Source organism: Podarcis melisellensis (genome assembly GCF_964234715.1).
Source record: "Podarcis melisellensis genome assembly, chromosome: Z".
Taxonomy (NCBI): Eukaryota; Metazoa; Chordata; class Lepidosauria; order Squamata; family Lacertidae; genus Podarcis; species Podarcis melisellensis.
Genome location: NC_138547.1, coordinates 15951601 through 15964455, shown reverse-complemented (window position 1 = coordinate 15964455; position 12855 = coordinate 15951601). Strand labels below are relative to the sequence as shown.

General features: G+C 44.0%; 1 protein-coding gene across 15 annotated transcripts in view; it reads right to left on the bottom strand.

The window, feature by feature from the left end:
- Positions 1-12855, bottom strand: part of FNBP1 (formin binding protein 1) — a 123195-nt gene that overhangs the window by 23309 nt on the left and 87031 nt on the right. For 10 of the 15 annotated variants that reach the window (XR_014164667.1, XM_081897089.1, XM_081897087.1 and 7 more), the window contains exons 8-10: positions 9687-9833; positions 7283-7477; positions 3818-4003 (exon numbers count right to left, since the gene is read on the bottom strand). Coding sequence is in view for 14 of the 15 variants with exons in the window: in XM_081897089.1 (XP_081753215.1) it covers positions 3818-4003; positions 7283-7477; positions 9687-9833 (528 nt within the window). In the remaining variant the exon portion in view is untranslated. The remainder of the gene's footprint in view (positions 1-3817; positions 4004-7282; positions 7478-9686; positions 9834-12855) is intronic. The other 5 variants (XM_081897090.1, XM_081897091.1, XM_081897092.1 and 2 more) reach the window with 2 other exon arrangements.

Genomic DNA, 12855 nt, shown 5'->3' with positions numbered 1-12855 from the left:
TCAGCGGGAACTGTTGTGTTGGTGGGAGGTTGACTTAGCACTGCTTTCAATACAACCCACTATGACCAGTGGTTACACCACAGGGTAATACATTTGGAAGGTACCACATTTGGAAGGCACCACATTGACTACCCTGGATCTGACCCCACAGAGGGACACCCAGAAAGCCACACCTGTTATTGGAAAAGATAAAGCAGGAAATTCAGGTGCCTGGAGATGGACAGATCATAAGATCATTTTGCTAAGCTGTGAGGATGTCTCTGCCTGGGGCCTCACAGTGCTTTATCTTTGTGGGAAATGGGCAAGCTGTAGAACCAAACCAAACTTTTATTTTTTGCGGGCGAGGAATCTGATGCATTTTCGCATTCTGGTGATTTGGATTTCCAAAAATCGACACTGAAAACCTAACCACTCAGCTCTAATGCCTTCCTGGTGGGTGAAACGAAAGACTGAAGTTAGTGCAAAATCCCCAAAACACCTCTCCAACCTCGGAGTTGTCAAATCACTTGGGGGGGGGGTAATAAATAATCAGAACTCCACTGTGGATATAGAATATCAAATCTTCCCTGCATGGTAACATGCAGGATTTTTTTTTGTCATCAAACAAAAGAAAACTGTGGGGAAGGGGGTGTTTCTGCTCTAGTTAAGAGACTTTGCTGCAAGCAGATCCTGAAATTATGCATGCGGTTGAAAGCATCTTCAAGTGTTCAACCATCCAGGTTCTGCTTGGGGCAAAAGAGACAGATGACCCACAATGTATGGATGCAGCCAATGTTAGTCCTACTCAGAGCAGACCAATAAACCCTCAGCTCTGTGCTGAAGAGATGTTTTTTTTTTGGGGGGGGGGGAGGTATAGAGAACAGTCAGGGATGTGTTCCCCAATCAGCTCTAAGCAGCTTTGATGTACTCTGACATGTTAGGAAAAGTCGTGCTGGGTTCCTTTTCTGCTACTCTGTTCTGAAGTCGCTCTCTGCACATGCTCCACAGCTCATCTGTTCGTAAGGTTCCTAAGAAACAGCTAGCCATAAATTTGGAGCTTGTCTGAGGCATCAGGGTACATTCAGCTCACCATTTGGCATGTCAAGAAGAAGTCTGAGACACAGAAGGGAGAAGTCTATGTAAATAAATATATTTTTAAATACCAAAAAATCCACACATCTATCACGCCAGCATAAGCCTATTAAAAAATGTCCTCCCTGTTAGCTTTCTACAGGCAGCGAGTCTTCGATGCAGTAGGACATTCAATTATGGGTTTGTGGTCTGAAGTAGAATGACCACATGATTTTCCAGATGGAATATGATTTCCAGGATATATTTTCCAGCACGGATGGGACTCAAGAGTGTGCTGTGGAGTTGTTAGATCACAACATGGAAAGTCAGCCCTTTGAACCCAGTTAGCCCCATGAATCAGCAAAATCATTCCATTTATAAGAACAGTGAGTATGTACACAATATGAAGGGCAACCCCTCCCCCACCGAAATTTAACTGCAATAATTCAAACCAGGACATAAAATAAAATTTCACAGGCTAAACACTTTGATTTATATATCTTATATACCGACTGTACACAAACACAGATGAAAGAATCACTACAGCTAGATTGCAAGAGTATTAAGGTGGAATATCTACACATAATGAAGGCTACTATTGGCTATATGCACACACACATATATAAAATGAAACAAGGTGATGATCAAGTAACATTCCTGGTGTGAAGTGAAGAGTTAATTACACAGTGAGAAGGAAAGGGAAATCACATCAAGAACTTCCACGGAATGAAAACCACAAAAATTCAAATGAAGAGTCAATTTTGTTCACTGGCAGAGTCTGGCTCATGGCAATTTGCTTTCATGGTGGCAAATGAATCCACCCACTGAGTACAGGAATGATCTGACTCAAGTCAAGTCAAAAGGAGGGGGGAAAGTCCATCAGGTGTAAACCAAAGAATGAAGTGGCGCATTAAAGCAAGATCTGCACATTTGAAGCATTACCATACCACTTTAAACAGTGATGGCTTCTCCCAAAGGATGCTGGGAAACATAGGTGCCAACTCCTTTGTGTCCCTCACCCCAATAAAATATTTGAGGGGGCAGCCCCCCTCCCCGGTGATGGTTATTGCTGCTTTTCTTTCTTTTCCACATTTAGACTTTGTTTCCCAACTTGTAAACTTGTAAACGGGTTGCTGGATGGCAAGGGAACTGGGACTGGGCAAAGCCCTCTGACATCATTTCTTACGGCCCTTGTGAACGGAGCAGAGAGAGAAAGAGAGAATGCAAACTGCAGGTTCCCGGAGCTCTGCCGGAATGAGTGAGGAAGCGGCTGTAGCTGATCATTAAAAAAACCCAAAAAAACTAGAAGCACCTAATTCAGATGAGTAGGAGAGAAAAGCTCCCCACCTGTTGTTGTTGTTGTTGTTTGTTGTTGTATTGTTAATCTGCCCTTTACACCAAGGCTTCCAGGGGAGGTTACAGCCATTAACACACAATATTAAAAAGCAACTTACTGTCACAGAAATAAGGCGAGTCTTAAAAAAATGCCCAAGCAGGCAAATGCATAATTTTGCAGCCAGCCCTTGTTGATTTTGCACAGGTGCAAGGAGGCAACCAGAGGCCTAGAAATTTGGGCTTGAGGAGAGTTGGGTTCAAGTCCCTTTTTAACTTTAAGAATTCAGAATATCCCTGGACCAGTCGTTGTTTCTGAGACCAATCTCACAGAGCTGTTTTGGAGATAAAATGTCTCTTCCACCCCATCTGTTGCTAGGATTGGAGCAGGCTCATTTGGGTCCTCAAAATGTTTTAATCAAGGTGGTGTCTCTGCTGGGAACTGGTCTATTAAGGGTGCTGAGAGTTGTTAGAAGACCCCTATTTTCCCTCCCAGAGCTACAATTCCCAGAGTTCCCAGTGGGATTGTTAAACCACTCTGGGAATTGTAGCTTTTGGAGGGGAATAACAAATCGCAGCACCCTTAAAAAACTGGAGTTCCCAGGATCCTTTAGTGGAAGAAGCCATGACGTAAAGTACCGCACTTTGCCATGTATAAGACTAGGCTTTTTTTTTAACTAAAAATAATGTTAAAGGGGGGGTCCTTATTCACAGGGGCAATCTCCCCCCATTTTCTTAATTTTGAGTCCCCCAAAACAAAGGGCATCTTATACACAGGGGTATGTTATACACGCAAAAATACGGTAGTTTGGAGTGCTCTAAATGCCTGGCTAAAGATGTGGCCTTTAAGTCGTGCAAACTCTTCTTTGGGGAATTTTCTATGGCAGAGTCCTGCCAATTAAAGGTTCAGGGTGTTACGAGAAATAAAAAATGCTCCTGGACATGCAAAGGCTGCATCACCGCATGATGCCATGCCTTCTGTTGTCGCTCCAAATTGGCTGCACTTGGATTGTTGACTCAACTGCAGTGCAGAGCTATATATTTGCATTGTGGTTTCATTGTGGGGGTTTTTGACAGCAGCTTTTTAAAATTTCTCAGAGGTCACATCCACTCCGTACATACAATGTGCACTTCCCCGCAAAGAATCATGGGAATTGTAGTTTGTTGAAGGTGCTGGGCCCTGTTGAGGGGAAAAGTACAGTTCCCAGGATTCTTAAGAGGGGGTGAGCCATGTGCTTTAAATGTGCAGGTTGTGTGTGATGAGAACTTGTATGGTATGCATTAAAAACATATAGACAGAGGCACGGGGAAGAAAGGGGGGGGGATGGATGCAGTAGGAAAAACAGATTCAGTTACTCAAAGAAGTAATGATTGGATGTGCAGTTTAGGTACCCAAGAAAGAGACAGACAGAGACACACCCAGAGGCAAACTTACCCCGCGTTTTAGGCTCCGGAAGCAGTGGATTTTGGGTTTGGAGGTCATGAACTCGTTGAAGCGGTGGGAGAGGGGCTCCTTTTGCTGCTTGGGAGACTGGGGGCCATTAGGAACAGCGGAAGGTGAGGCAGAAGAAGAAGGGGGCGGAGGAGGGGGCTGATGGGGGGATGTTAAAAGGGACATAAACTACGTATAAGAGATGGAGAAGTGATAGAATTAAAAAAGGGGGAAAAAACGGTTACAAAACAAACCCAGAAAAAAAAGCACGTCCGCAAAAGAAAACCGAACAGAAATGAACCCAAAAGTGCAAAAAAGCAACGTTTCAAAAGCATTTTTTTAAAAATAAAAAAAAGCCATGGTTTCCCCGCCTCCCCGCCCCCAAATAAAATTTATATATATATATATATATCGCATAAAGGGAAGGATCAAGGGTTGGGAAGGTGATTGTTTTTAACAATAAAAAAAGATTTGTGTTATTAAAGGAGCATGTGATGGGGGGGGGAATGAGTTTTAGTAAGTGGTCAATGCAAAGAGTTAATGCATGGCATTCCCTACCCCCACCCTGCACTGCTAGAAATCCTCATCATGCCACATGCAAACAAGAGAGGGTGAAGCGAAGAAAATTGGGAGATTCCCTTCCACAGCCCATTTCCCTAGCCCTGATTATACAACTGGATTCATCCGGAACTTGTTATCTCGGAGTACAAGCAAATTCCCTCCATGGAAAACACGATGAGTCATACGGCAAAGCTACCAGGGGGCTCCCCACTTTCAAATCTCTCATAACAGCTATGACGTTCACCATGAGGCCTTGGCAAATGATACACCCTCTCCCTCTCGGCTCTCTCCACCTCAAAGGTACAAACAGGATAAACCCACGTGCCATGACAGGACGCTGAGATTCTTAGATGGCGGGCAAGATGAAACTGTGGAAAGCTCATATTTTATTTAATTCATTTGTTATTCGAGAGCCAGTGTGTCACAGTGGTTAAGAGTGCTAGACTGGGACCTGTGTTGACGATGGTTCGAATCCTACACCTAGCTAGTGCATTTCTTTACATCAAATTCTGGCAGGCAGATGAGGATGGAGCAAGCAGGGATGAGTGGATCTGTCAATTCTGGTTGCTTTGTGTTTCTCTTTTCTCTGTTTTTTTTGGGGGGGCTATCTTTTCATTGGGTCGTCATGACAATGGGGGCTATCTTTTCAATGGGTCGTCATGACAATTCATCAGTATTTTAGTTTGAATTTATCCTAACACACATGGTTTATAAGGCAATTTTCTCTGACAATACTTTTTTTTTTTTTGCAAAGCAATTTGCCCTAATCTGCCAGGGATCCTTTAGCTGTGATTCCTACATTGCAGGGGGCTGGACTAGATGATACTTTGGGCCCCTTCCAACCCTACAACTTTATGATTCTAATATAATGCATCTTTGCATGTTACTTTCACCAACTGATGCATTTTCATGCACACTTTACTGCACACACATTTTTACACATGTTACTTGAGCCAGAGAACTGCATCACAAAATTTGCAGGCATGAATTTCGAACGATGGCTGCATTTGGATACTGCTTTAGAAAGCTCAACTTTTGAAAGTTTGCACTTAAAATGAGGACTGAATTCATCCCCCATTCCTTGGCTCACGTTTCCATGTGGGTGTGGAGGGAGTTATCTGCCAGCTGGATCAGTCGACATCAGGAAACCGAGGTTGGTTCTTAGAAGCTTAATAGGGACTCCTAAATATCACACACTTCTTCACTGGAAGAGATCTGGGAGGAAGGAGAGGGGCTAGATGTGTTCTGGAGGCTGTGATCTCCATCCATAAGGGCCTGGGCAGGGTTCTGTGTGAACAGTGTGCCCTAGACTACTTCCCAGACTCCTTAGTGGGAGTTCTGTGACATATATCCACAAGTTCACCAATATAAAAAGAGCCTAAAGGGAACACATCTAGCCCAGCCTCTTGTTCTCACAGCGGTCAACCAGATTCCCATGGGAAACCTCTTTTAAAGCCATCCAGGTTGGCCATCACTGCCTCCAGTGGAAGGGAGTTCCGCAGTTTAACTCTATGTGGCCTGAAGGAGGACTTTCTTCCATCTGTCCTGAATCTTCCAGCATTCAGCTACATTGGGTGCTCACAAGTTCTAGTGTTAGGAGAAGGGGATAATTTTTTTTTCTTCCCTCCATTTTCTCTGTGCCATGCATATAATTTTATTAATTTCTGCATCATGTTACCTCTTACTAGCCTTTTCTCTAAACAGACACCCTGGCATGGGGAAAGGTTCCCTGAAGACTGGGAGTTTGAAATAGCACTGTTTGCGACTAATAGCCTAAAGCTGGGAGGATCAAGGAGACAGAAATGCGTACTCTCTAACCCACTCTTGAACTTCAGGGGACTTGGTAGGAGGAAAGGAATCTGATCAGACAGAAGGATCCTGTTAGTCACACACCCCCTGAATGCAATGGGACTTCAGGACAGCATGCCTTCATGCATCGATGGGAAAAAAGAGAAACAGTAAATACAAATGGGGATAAAGTTACAAAGGCCGGCAGGAAATGTAAATGAATGGGGAATGAGTTACAAAGGGTAATCCAAAACATTTGCTGCCCAGGCCACAGATGGAGGGGCCTGATGCACTTGTGTGCCAACACTTATTGCCCAAGTCAACTGCCATGAGCAAGGAAGACGTGGCTCTTTAGGAAAGCTCTGGCAAACTAGCAGTTATGTGGAACCAATGAGTTTACAGACACATGTGGGCAGATGAGCTAAGAACAGATTATAGACTAGTAACTTTCGTATCCTTGTCCACAAGGCTGACTGTGTAGCATGGCAAAATGCGAGCGGCCTAACAGCATCACGCAGCCATTGTTGGTACATACGTTGGAGCAGATGTTTGGAATAATAGACCTCATCAAGCGGGTTTTTAAAAAGAAAAAGAAGGTTGCATCCCATGAGTTCAGTTATGTTGTGGAAAAGCAACAGAGAGACAGGCATCAGGGATGCAGTAAAAGGAGACAGGCATGTTGTTAATTAGCTGGAAAGGGATGAGCGATGTGATCAGAGGGCAACAGGCAAGCATGAGACAATGAAAGCAGAGAGCAACTCTTTGGGATTGAACGGGAAACTAAAAACCACCATGGCAAAGACATGACAACTCAAACAAAACCAAGCTGAAGAAAACAGCTTTAAAAACAATAAAAAGCAACACAATATTTTTTAAAAAGTACATAGAAATCATAAAAAACTTTACAAATTAAAGCAAAATCCAATAAATTAAAAATATTTCAATAAATTACAAGACATCAGCTATTAGTTCTTAGAAACTAATTTCTAATGAAAAAGAAAGAGAGAAGAGAGAAGAAAAAAGTCTTCACTGCTGGGATTACAAAGTAACACACAAGTAGCAAACGACAAAGCTACTGACACAACTAAGCCGAAATCTGGAAGAAAAAAAATCCGGTACCTTGTTTTTCTTGATGAACGGCCATAACTTGCCCTTGGACTTGCTGCTGAATCTGGACTCCGGCTTCCCATCTTTGGAGTTTGAAAGGCTGGAGTCGGAGACGGTGCGCTTGATTGGTTGAGTGAAGTCCTCAAAATCGACATCGCCTGGAGGCTCAAACCCAGATTTGAAGGCTTCTACCACCAACTTGGAATCCTGAAACGATCAGGACAACACAGAAAACAATGCTAATAATTTGTTTTTGTTTTTTTAAAATGCCACTGATAAGTGGTGAACTGCAGACAGAACTAGTAAGTACACTATACACAGTCAATATGGAGGCAGAGCTGGCCGGTAGGTTCACAGACTGAAAGCAGGTCAGCCTTCATAAAAACTCAAAGTGAGGAGCCGGCCTGAGTGCTTATGTACATCCAGGTGGAGTCCTACTGGTCTACTTGTGTCATGATGGCTACTGGACTAGAAGATGCAGTACCACACTCCAGCCACTAGTGGTGCTCAAGCAGAGAAGACCAGCTCAGCAGCAGCACCTTCTGGCAAACCAGCTCAGTGATGCACAGAGGATTGTAGTTGCCAGAATGCAGTATTACGCACTTTTTTTGAAAAAAGTTTGTGACGTGAAACTCCTCTGATGGAAACTCAAAGCTCCTGGGATTGTCTGTCTTGGAAATCTCACAGCCCTTGAATTCCCCAGAAAGATGAGTTTCAATAAAAGGGCTTCATGGCTTAGTGGTATTTTTGAATTATTTCTGCAATTTACATACCAATTAGTTACAGACATCTCTAAGTGAAGTAAAAGAACACTCAATACAATGAAAGTCAATACAATGAGTGAAAACATTAGAATTCCATTAAAATGTCTGCAGGAATAAAAAAGAGAGAAATATCCAGTAGGTACTGGAAGTTTAACAACGAGGGAGCCTTTCTCATTTCGGGGGGGGGGGGTTTCCACAAAATTTGGCTCACAATACTGAACGCAGCACGGCTCCTGGTGAATACCAGCTATGAATCTGAACCACAAAAACTACCCAAAGGACCTCAGGGACCAGACAGGGATATAAGGGATCAGGTGGAGATATTCTGGACCCAAACTGTTGGATATGCTTTGCATGCACATAGTCCCATGCGTAATCCTCAGGTAAATGGACCTGAAGGCCTCTGCCTGAGATTCTGAAAAGCTGTTTGACACTAGTTTGATTACTAAGGATGGGTGAATCTGTCATTTTCAGTTTCTTTCAGTTTTTCATTTTTCCAATCTTATTCTCCATATTTCCACATCTGTTTCCTTAAAGTCCTTGTGAAAATTCTTCAGCATTTTAGTGCAAATTATTTTCATATACACATTTCTGCATGCAAGGTTGCAAAGTATATATATCTACATTTTTTGCACACAAACCTTGGTTGGGAAAACTGCATTTGAGTCTGCTTACTGTTTCAAAAAGTATGAATTAGGAAAGTTCACTTTTTAAATGCAACCTGGTCCTGAACTAAATTTCCCCCCACTCCACCCCAACCACAGGTGTTATAATTTCCCAGAAAGGCAGGGAATGGCACAACCGTTTTCCTGCTTCGCGCCCCCCCCCCCCGCGGAAAGCAAGGGTATCTTATTTTTTCCTTCATCCTGTTCCCAGTAGGATGTGGAGGGCAGAGCTACAGCCACAAGCATGCTAGTTGTGGCACCCACATGTGGCACCCATGGGGGGAGGAAGAGGTGGAGAGAGGAAGAGAGAAAGTCAGAGATCAAAACTGAAAGAGTAAACATGTCAAATGATAATCACATTCTGAGGTTTGGGGGGCAGTGGCGTCTTCCTCCTCTGATTCCCCAACCTTTAGAACTCCTTTTTAATTGCCCCCCCCCTTAAATCCATATTACATACTTCCCACAACAATCCAAACATCCTTCCACTACAATGGAGCTAAAAATAGCCAGTCCCTTTTCTGCAGCAGAAAGGGATAGATGTCAAAAACAGGAAGTCAGAAACCCAGAACAAATTGATCTTCATCTGCCCCTGGCATAACGGGGAGGATGGGGGCAGATCCCACACAGGTTCACTTGGTGGTCACTGCTGGGAGGGGTCCTCGTCAGCTGTGTCATCCTCTCCATCTTGTTGGAGATGCTACAAGGGGGGAAGCAGAGGCCAGAAAGGGGGGAGGGAGTGTAGTGTGGGTAGTATGTGACTTAAGTAGTATAAGGTTAGAGGCAAGTGATCAAATTTGGTGGCAGACTTATTTTCCACTTGGGGATAGGGCAACTAATTTTAAGCTGGTCATACTAGGGGAAAACAAAAGAAAAAGCCAACCAGGTCCAGAACGATCACCATTCTCCGTCAAGCATCCCTGAAAACCAATTTGGCAGAGAATTCAGCAGCCGTGTTTCTTAAAAAGAAACATTGAACGTTGAACTCACATGCTTCTGATCAATGGATTCAGCTGCTTTTGTTATCTCATCCAGGCATTTCCCAATGATAGGGATCACCTGCCGGTCCACCTCCGCAAAGGTCTTCATGGATTCGCCTATCCTGATTATCCTCCGCTCCTCCATTTCTTGAATTTTCTGCAAGTGTAAGAATCGGCATTAATACAGCGCTTCAATGCATGAAAAGCTTTTCATGTACGGTATCACGCTTGCAACCCTCCTAACAATCCTGCAAGGTCGGCCAACATTATCATCGCTCCCTCAAAAAGCAAACTCAAGTGATGACTGCCGATAGGATTTGAGGCAAAAAGGAGAAACAAGGGTGATACCTTTTGCAGGACAATTAAAAACAAAAAAGGGTTAACCCCACAGCAAAACAGGATGCAGAACAAGCATGGGGAAGGGTACGAATCAAAGCCACATATTTCCATGACTATGACCTGCAGCCTGAAAGGACACTGAGTTGCTCAGTGCCAACTCAAAAAAACATGTTTCTTTTTGAACTTCAACCCACCAGAGGGTTGGGGTCAGGGCAATGACATAATTCCCAGAAGGACCCACAGATAGATTTTCTATATAGATTTTCCAGATTACTACTACTACTAATAATAATAATAAAGATCACTCTATGTTTTTCTTCTTGTTGTCAAAATAATAAGCTGGAGAACCAGGCCTCTTCTCCCTCAGCCACCCCATCAGATAACCTCAGAAGGGCTCATTTCGTTAGCCAAGTCCAGCTCCACCTCCTGCCCCTGAACTGTGATGTTATGTTAAAGGTAAAAAGTAAAGGGACCCCTGACCATTAGGTCCAGTTGTGGCCGACTCTGGGGTTGCGGCGCTCATCTCACTTTACTGGCAGAGGGAGCCGGTGTACAGCTCCCGGGTCATGTGGCCAGCATGACTAAGCCGCTTCTGGTGAATCAGAGAAGCGCATGGAAATGCCGTTTCCCTTCCCACCGGAGCAGTACCTATTTATCTACTTGGACTTTGATGTGCTTTCGAACTGCTAGGTTGGCAGGAGCAGGGACCGAGCAACAGGAACTCAGCCTGTTGCGGGGATTTGAACTGCCGACCTTCTGATCAGCAAGTGGGTTTAACCCACAGCGCCACCCGCGTCCCTTATGTTATGTTACTATTTATTAATATGCCACCTTTTGGCCAAAACAAGCATCCCAACACAAATACAGACACAAACATAGCCATGCAAATACAATACTGTACAATACAATACAAATTGAACTAATATTTCAAAAGTATTAAAATGCATACAATTTCCTCCCCTAAAGGCAACAAATTGTTCTGCACAAAAATGTTAAGAGGGAGCAAGAATAGGTACTTAAATAGCAGCTCCTCCTTTTAAGGTTCCCAGCCAGGAGGTGGGGCAGCTTGCTCACATTACAGCCTGTGCCAAGTGATTACTGTCAGAACAGGTGTTTAAGAACTGGTGCTTGGGTATGATCTTCTCCTCTGACCTCCCTGCCCATTCCCTTCTGTGTCATTTTTTTTTTAATACATTATAAGCCTGAGGAAAGAGGTGGTCTTGTTTTAATTGACTGTGCATAAGGCACTCCTGGGAGCCCTTTTGGCTGAAGAGGGGGTACAAATGCTCTAAATAAATAATCAAATGAATAAATAATAAATATGCCTGGTTCTTGCAGAGGTGAAGGAAATGCTGCTGAAACCGAATAGATGTTAAAGCTGACTAGCAATCTTGCCTTGCTAGGGGGAAGCAAGCCAGGGGCTTATCCACACAACTTTCCTCTGCTCTTTTCGGGCAGTCTGCAATTTAAAGCACTGCTGTGTGCCTCCCCCTTTTTGGGCTCCAGAGCTTTCCCCATGCAAACCCGCTCTTTAAAGCTCAATTGGAGCAAACATCAATCTGCTGGAAACTAGAATTGGCGTTTGCTCTGATTCAGCTTTAAAGAGTGGGTTTCCACAGGGAAAGCTCTGGGCAAACAAACACTCAGACACAGAGTATTACATCGCAGACCTCTCTCTGGAAAAAATGGGGCAAAAGGTAGGGCAAAAGGATAAGCCCCAGGTTTCCATGTTCAGACATTACACTAAGCTAATCCCTTCTAGGTTTGTCTAACCCATTGCACAAAGTGGGCAAAAATCAGGCTAACTAAGGATAGGAGAATCTATCAATTCAGTTTATCATTTTTCAATTCACAACAAAGGTTTCACCCATTCTTCCAGTCTTAAGTTCAGTCTTCCACATTTTGCAATTAAAAAAAGAAAAGGTCCTCATAAAAATTCATCCGTATGAAGGGTGATTGATCTGTCCATCTTTAAGCCCAGAAAATACTTTTATTCTGAAGATTTCCATGCAGCTGCTTGGTTCCCCCTTGCCCCTACTTTACATTTCTGATGTTCTTAATCATTTCATGACACACTGTTGGGAAAACAAGCAAACAATCTATTTGTAAATGGGGGAAACAATTGCCCATTTCAGCTGTAACCAAGGCAGCTGGGCAGTCCAACCTCCTGAGGTGATTGCAAGACATCCTCTCTGCACATGCCCAGAAGCCTATTTCCCAGGCTAGGCACTGCAGACTGGCCATTAGGTGACATCCACAAACAGAATTAAGTCTGTGACATTAAAAACAACCATCAGCAGAGAACGTTCAGCTTTGAAGGATAATGCATCTGATGCAGTTCATACATTACTGAGGCCTGAGACTTGCAAAATCAAATTCAATCACATGCTTTGGGGTGGGGGGTGCTGTTCCTGTTTTCAGCTGACACCAGCCCACCCCATAACAATGCAAAATTTTTTTGCTCATCTCACAGCTGCAGAACAGAGGTGGCAACAGAACGAGAAACGGTGATGTCACCATCCAGCTCCCTTGAACAATAGCTATGGGCTCATCCAACCACCCTGCGATCTCCACCACCACCACCAAGGGGCTACTTGAGCCCTAGAGAAGTGGAAGAGCCACTATGCCCCCCCCGGGGGGGGGCAAGGGCAGCAGCAGATATCCATGCCACTGTGGCCTTGGCTAAATGTTTCAAAGCAGTAGACACGGAACAAGCAGAGTGTCGCCATTCCAGCACTGCCCCACCCCACAGCAGACAGCCAATATCATGGAGTGTGGCAGGCAAAGCAACATACAGAACTGAATATATAATGATAACCAACATGGTGCCCGTTGGCCAT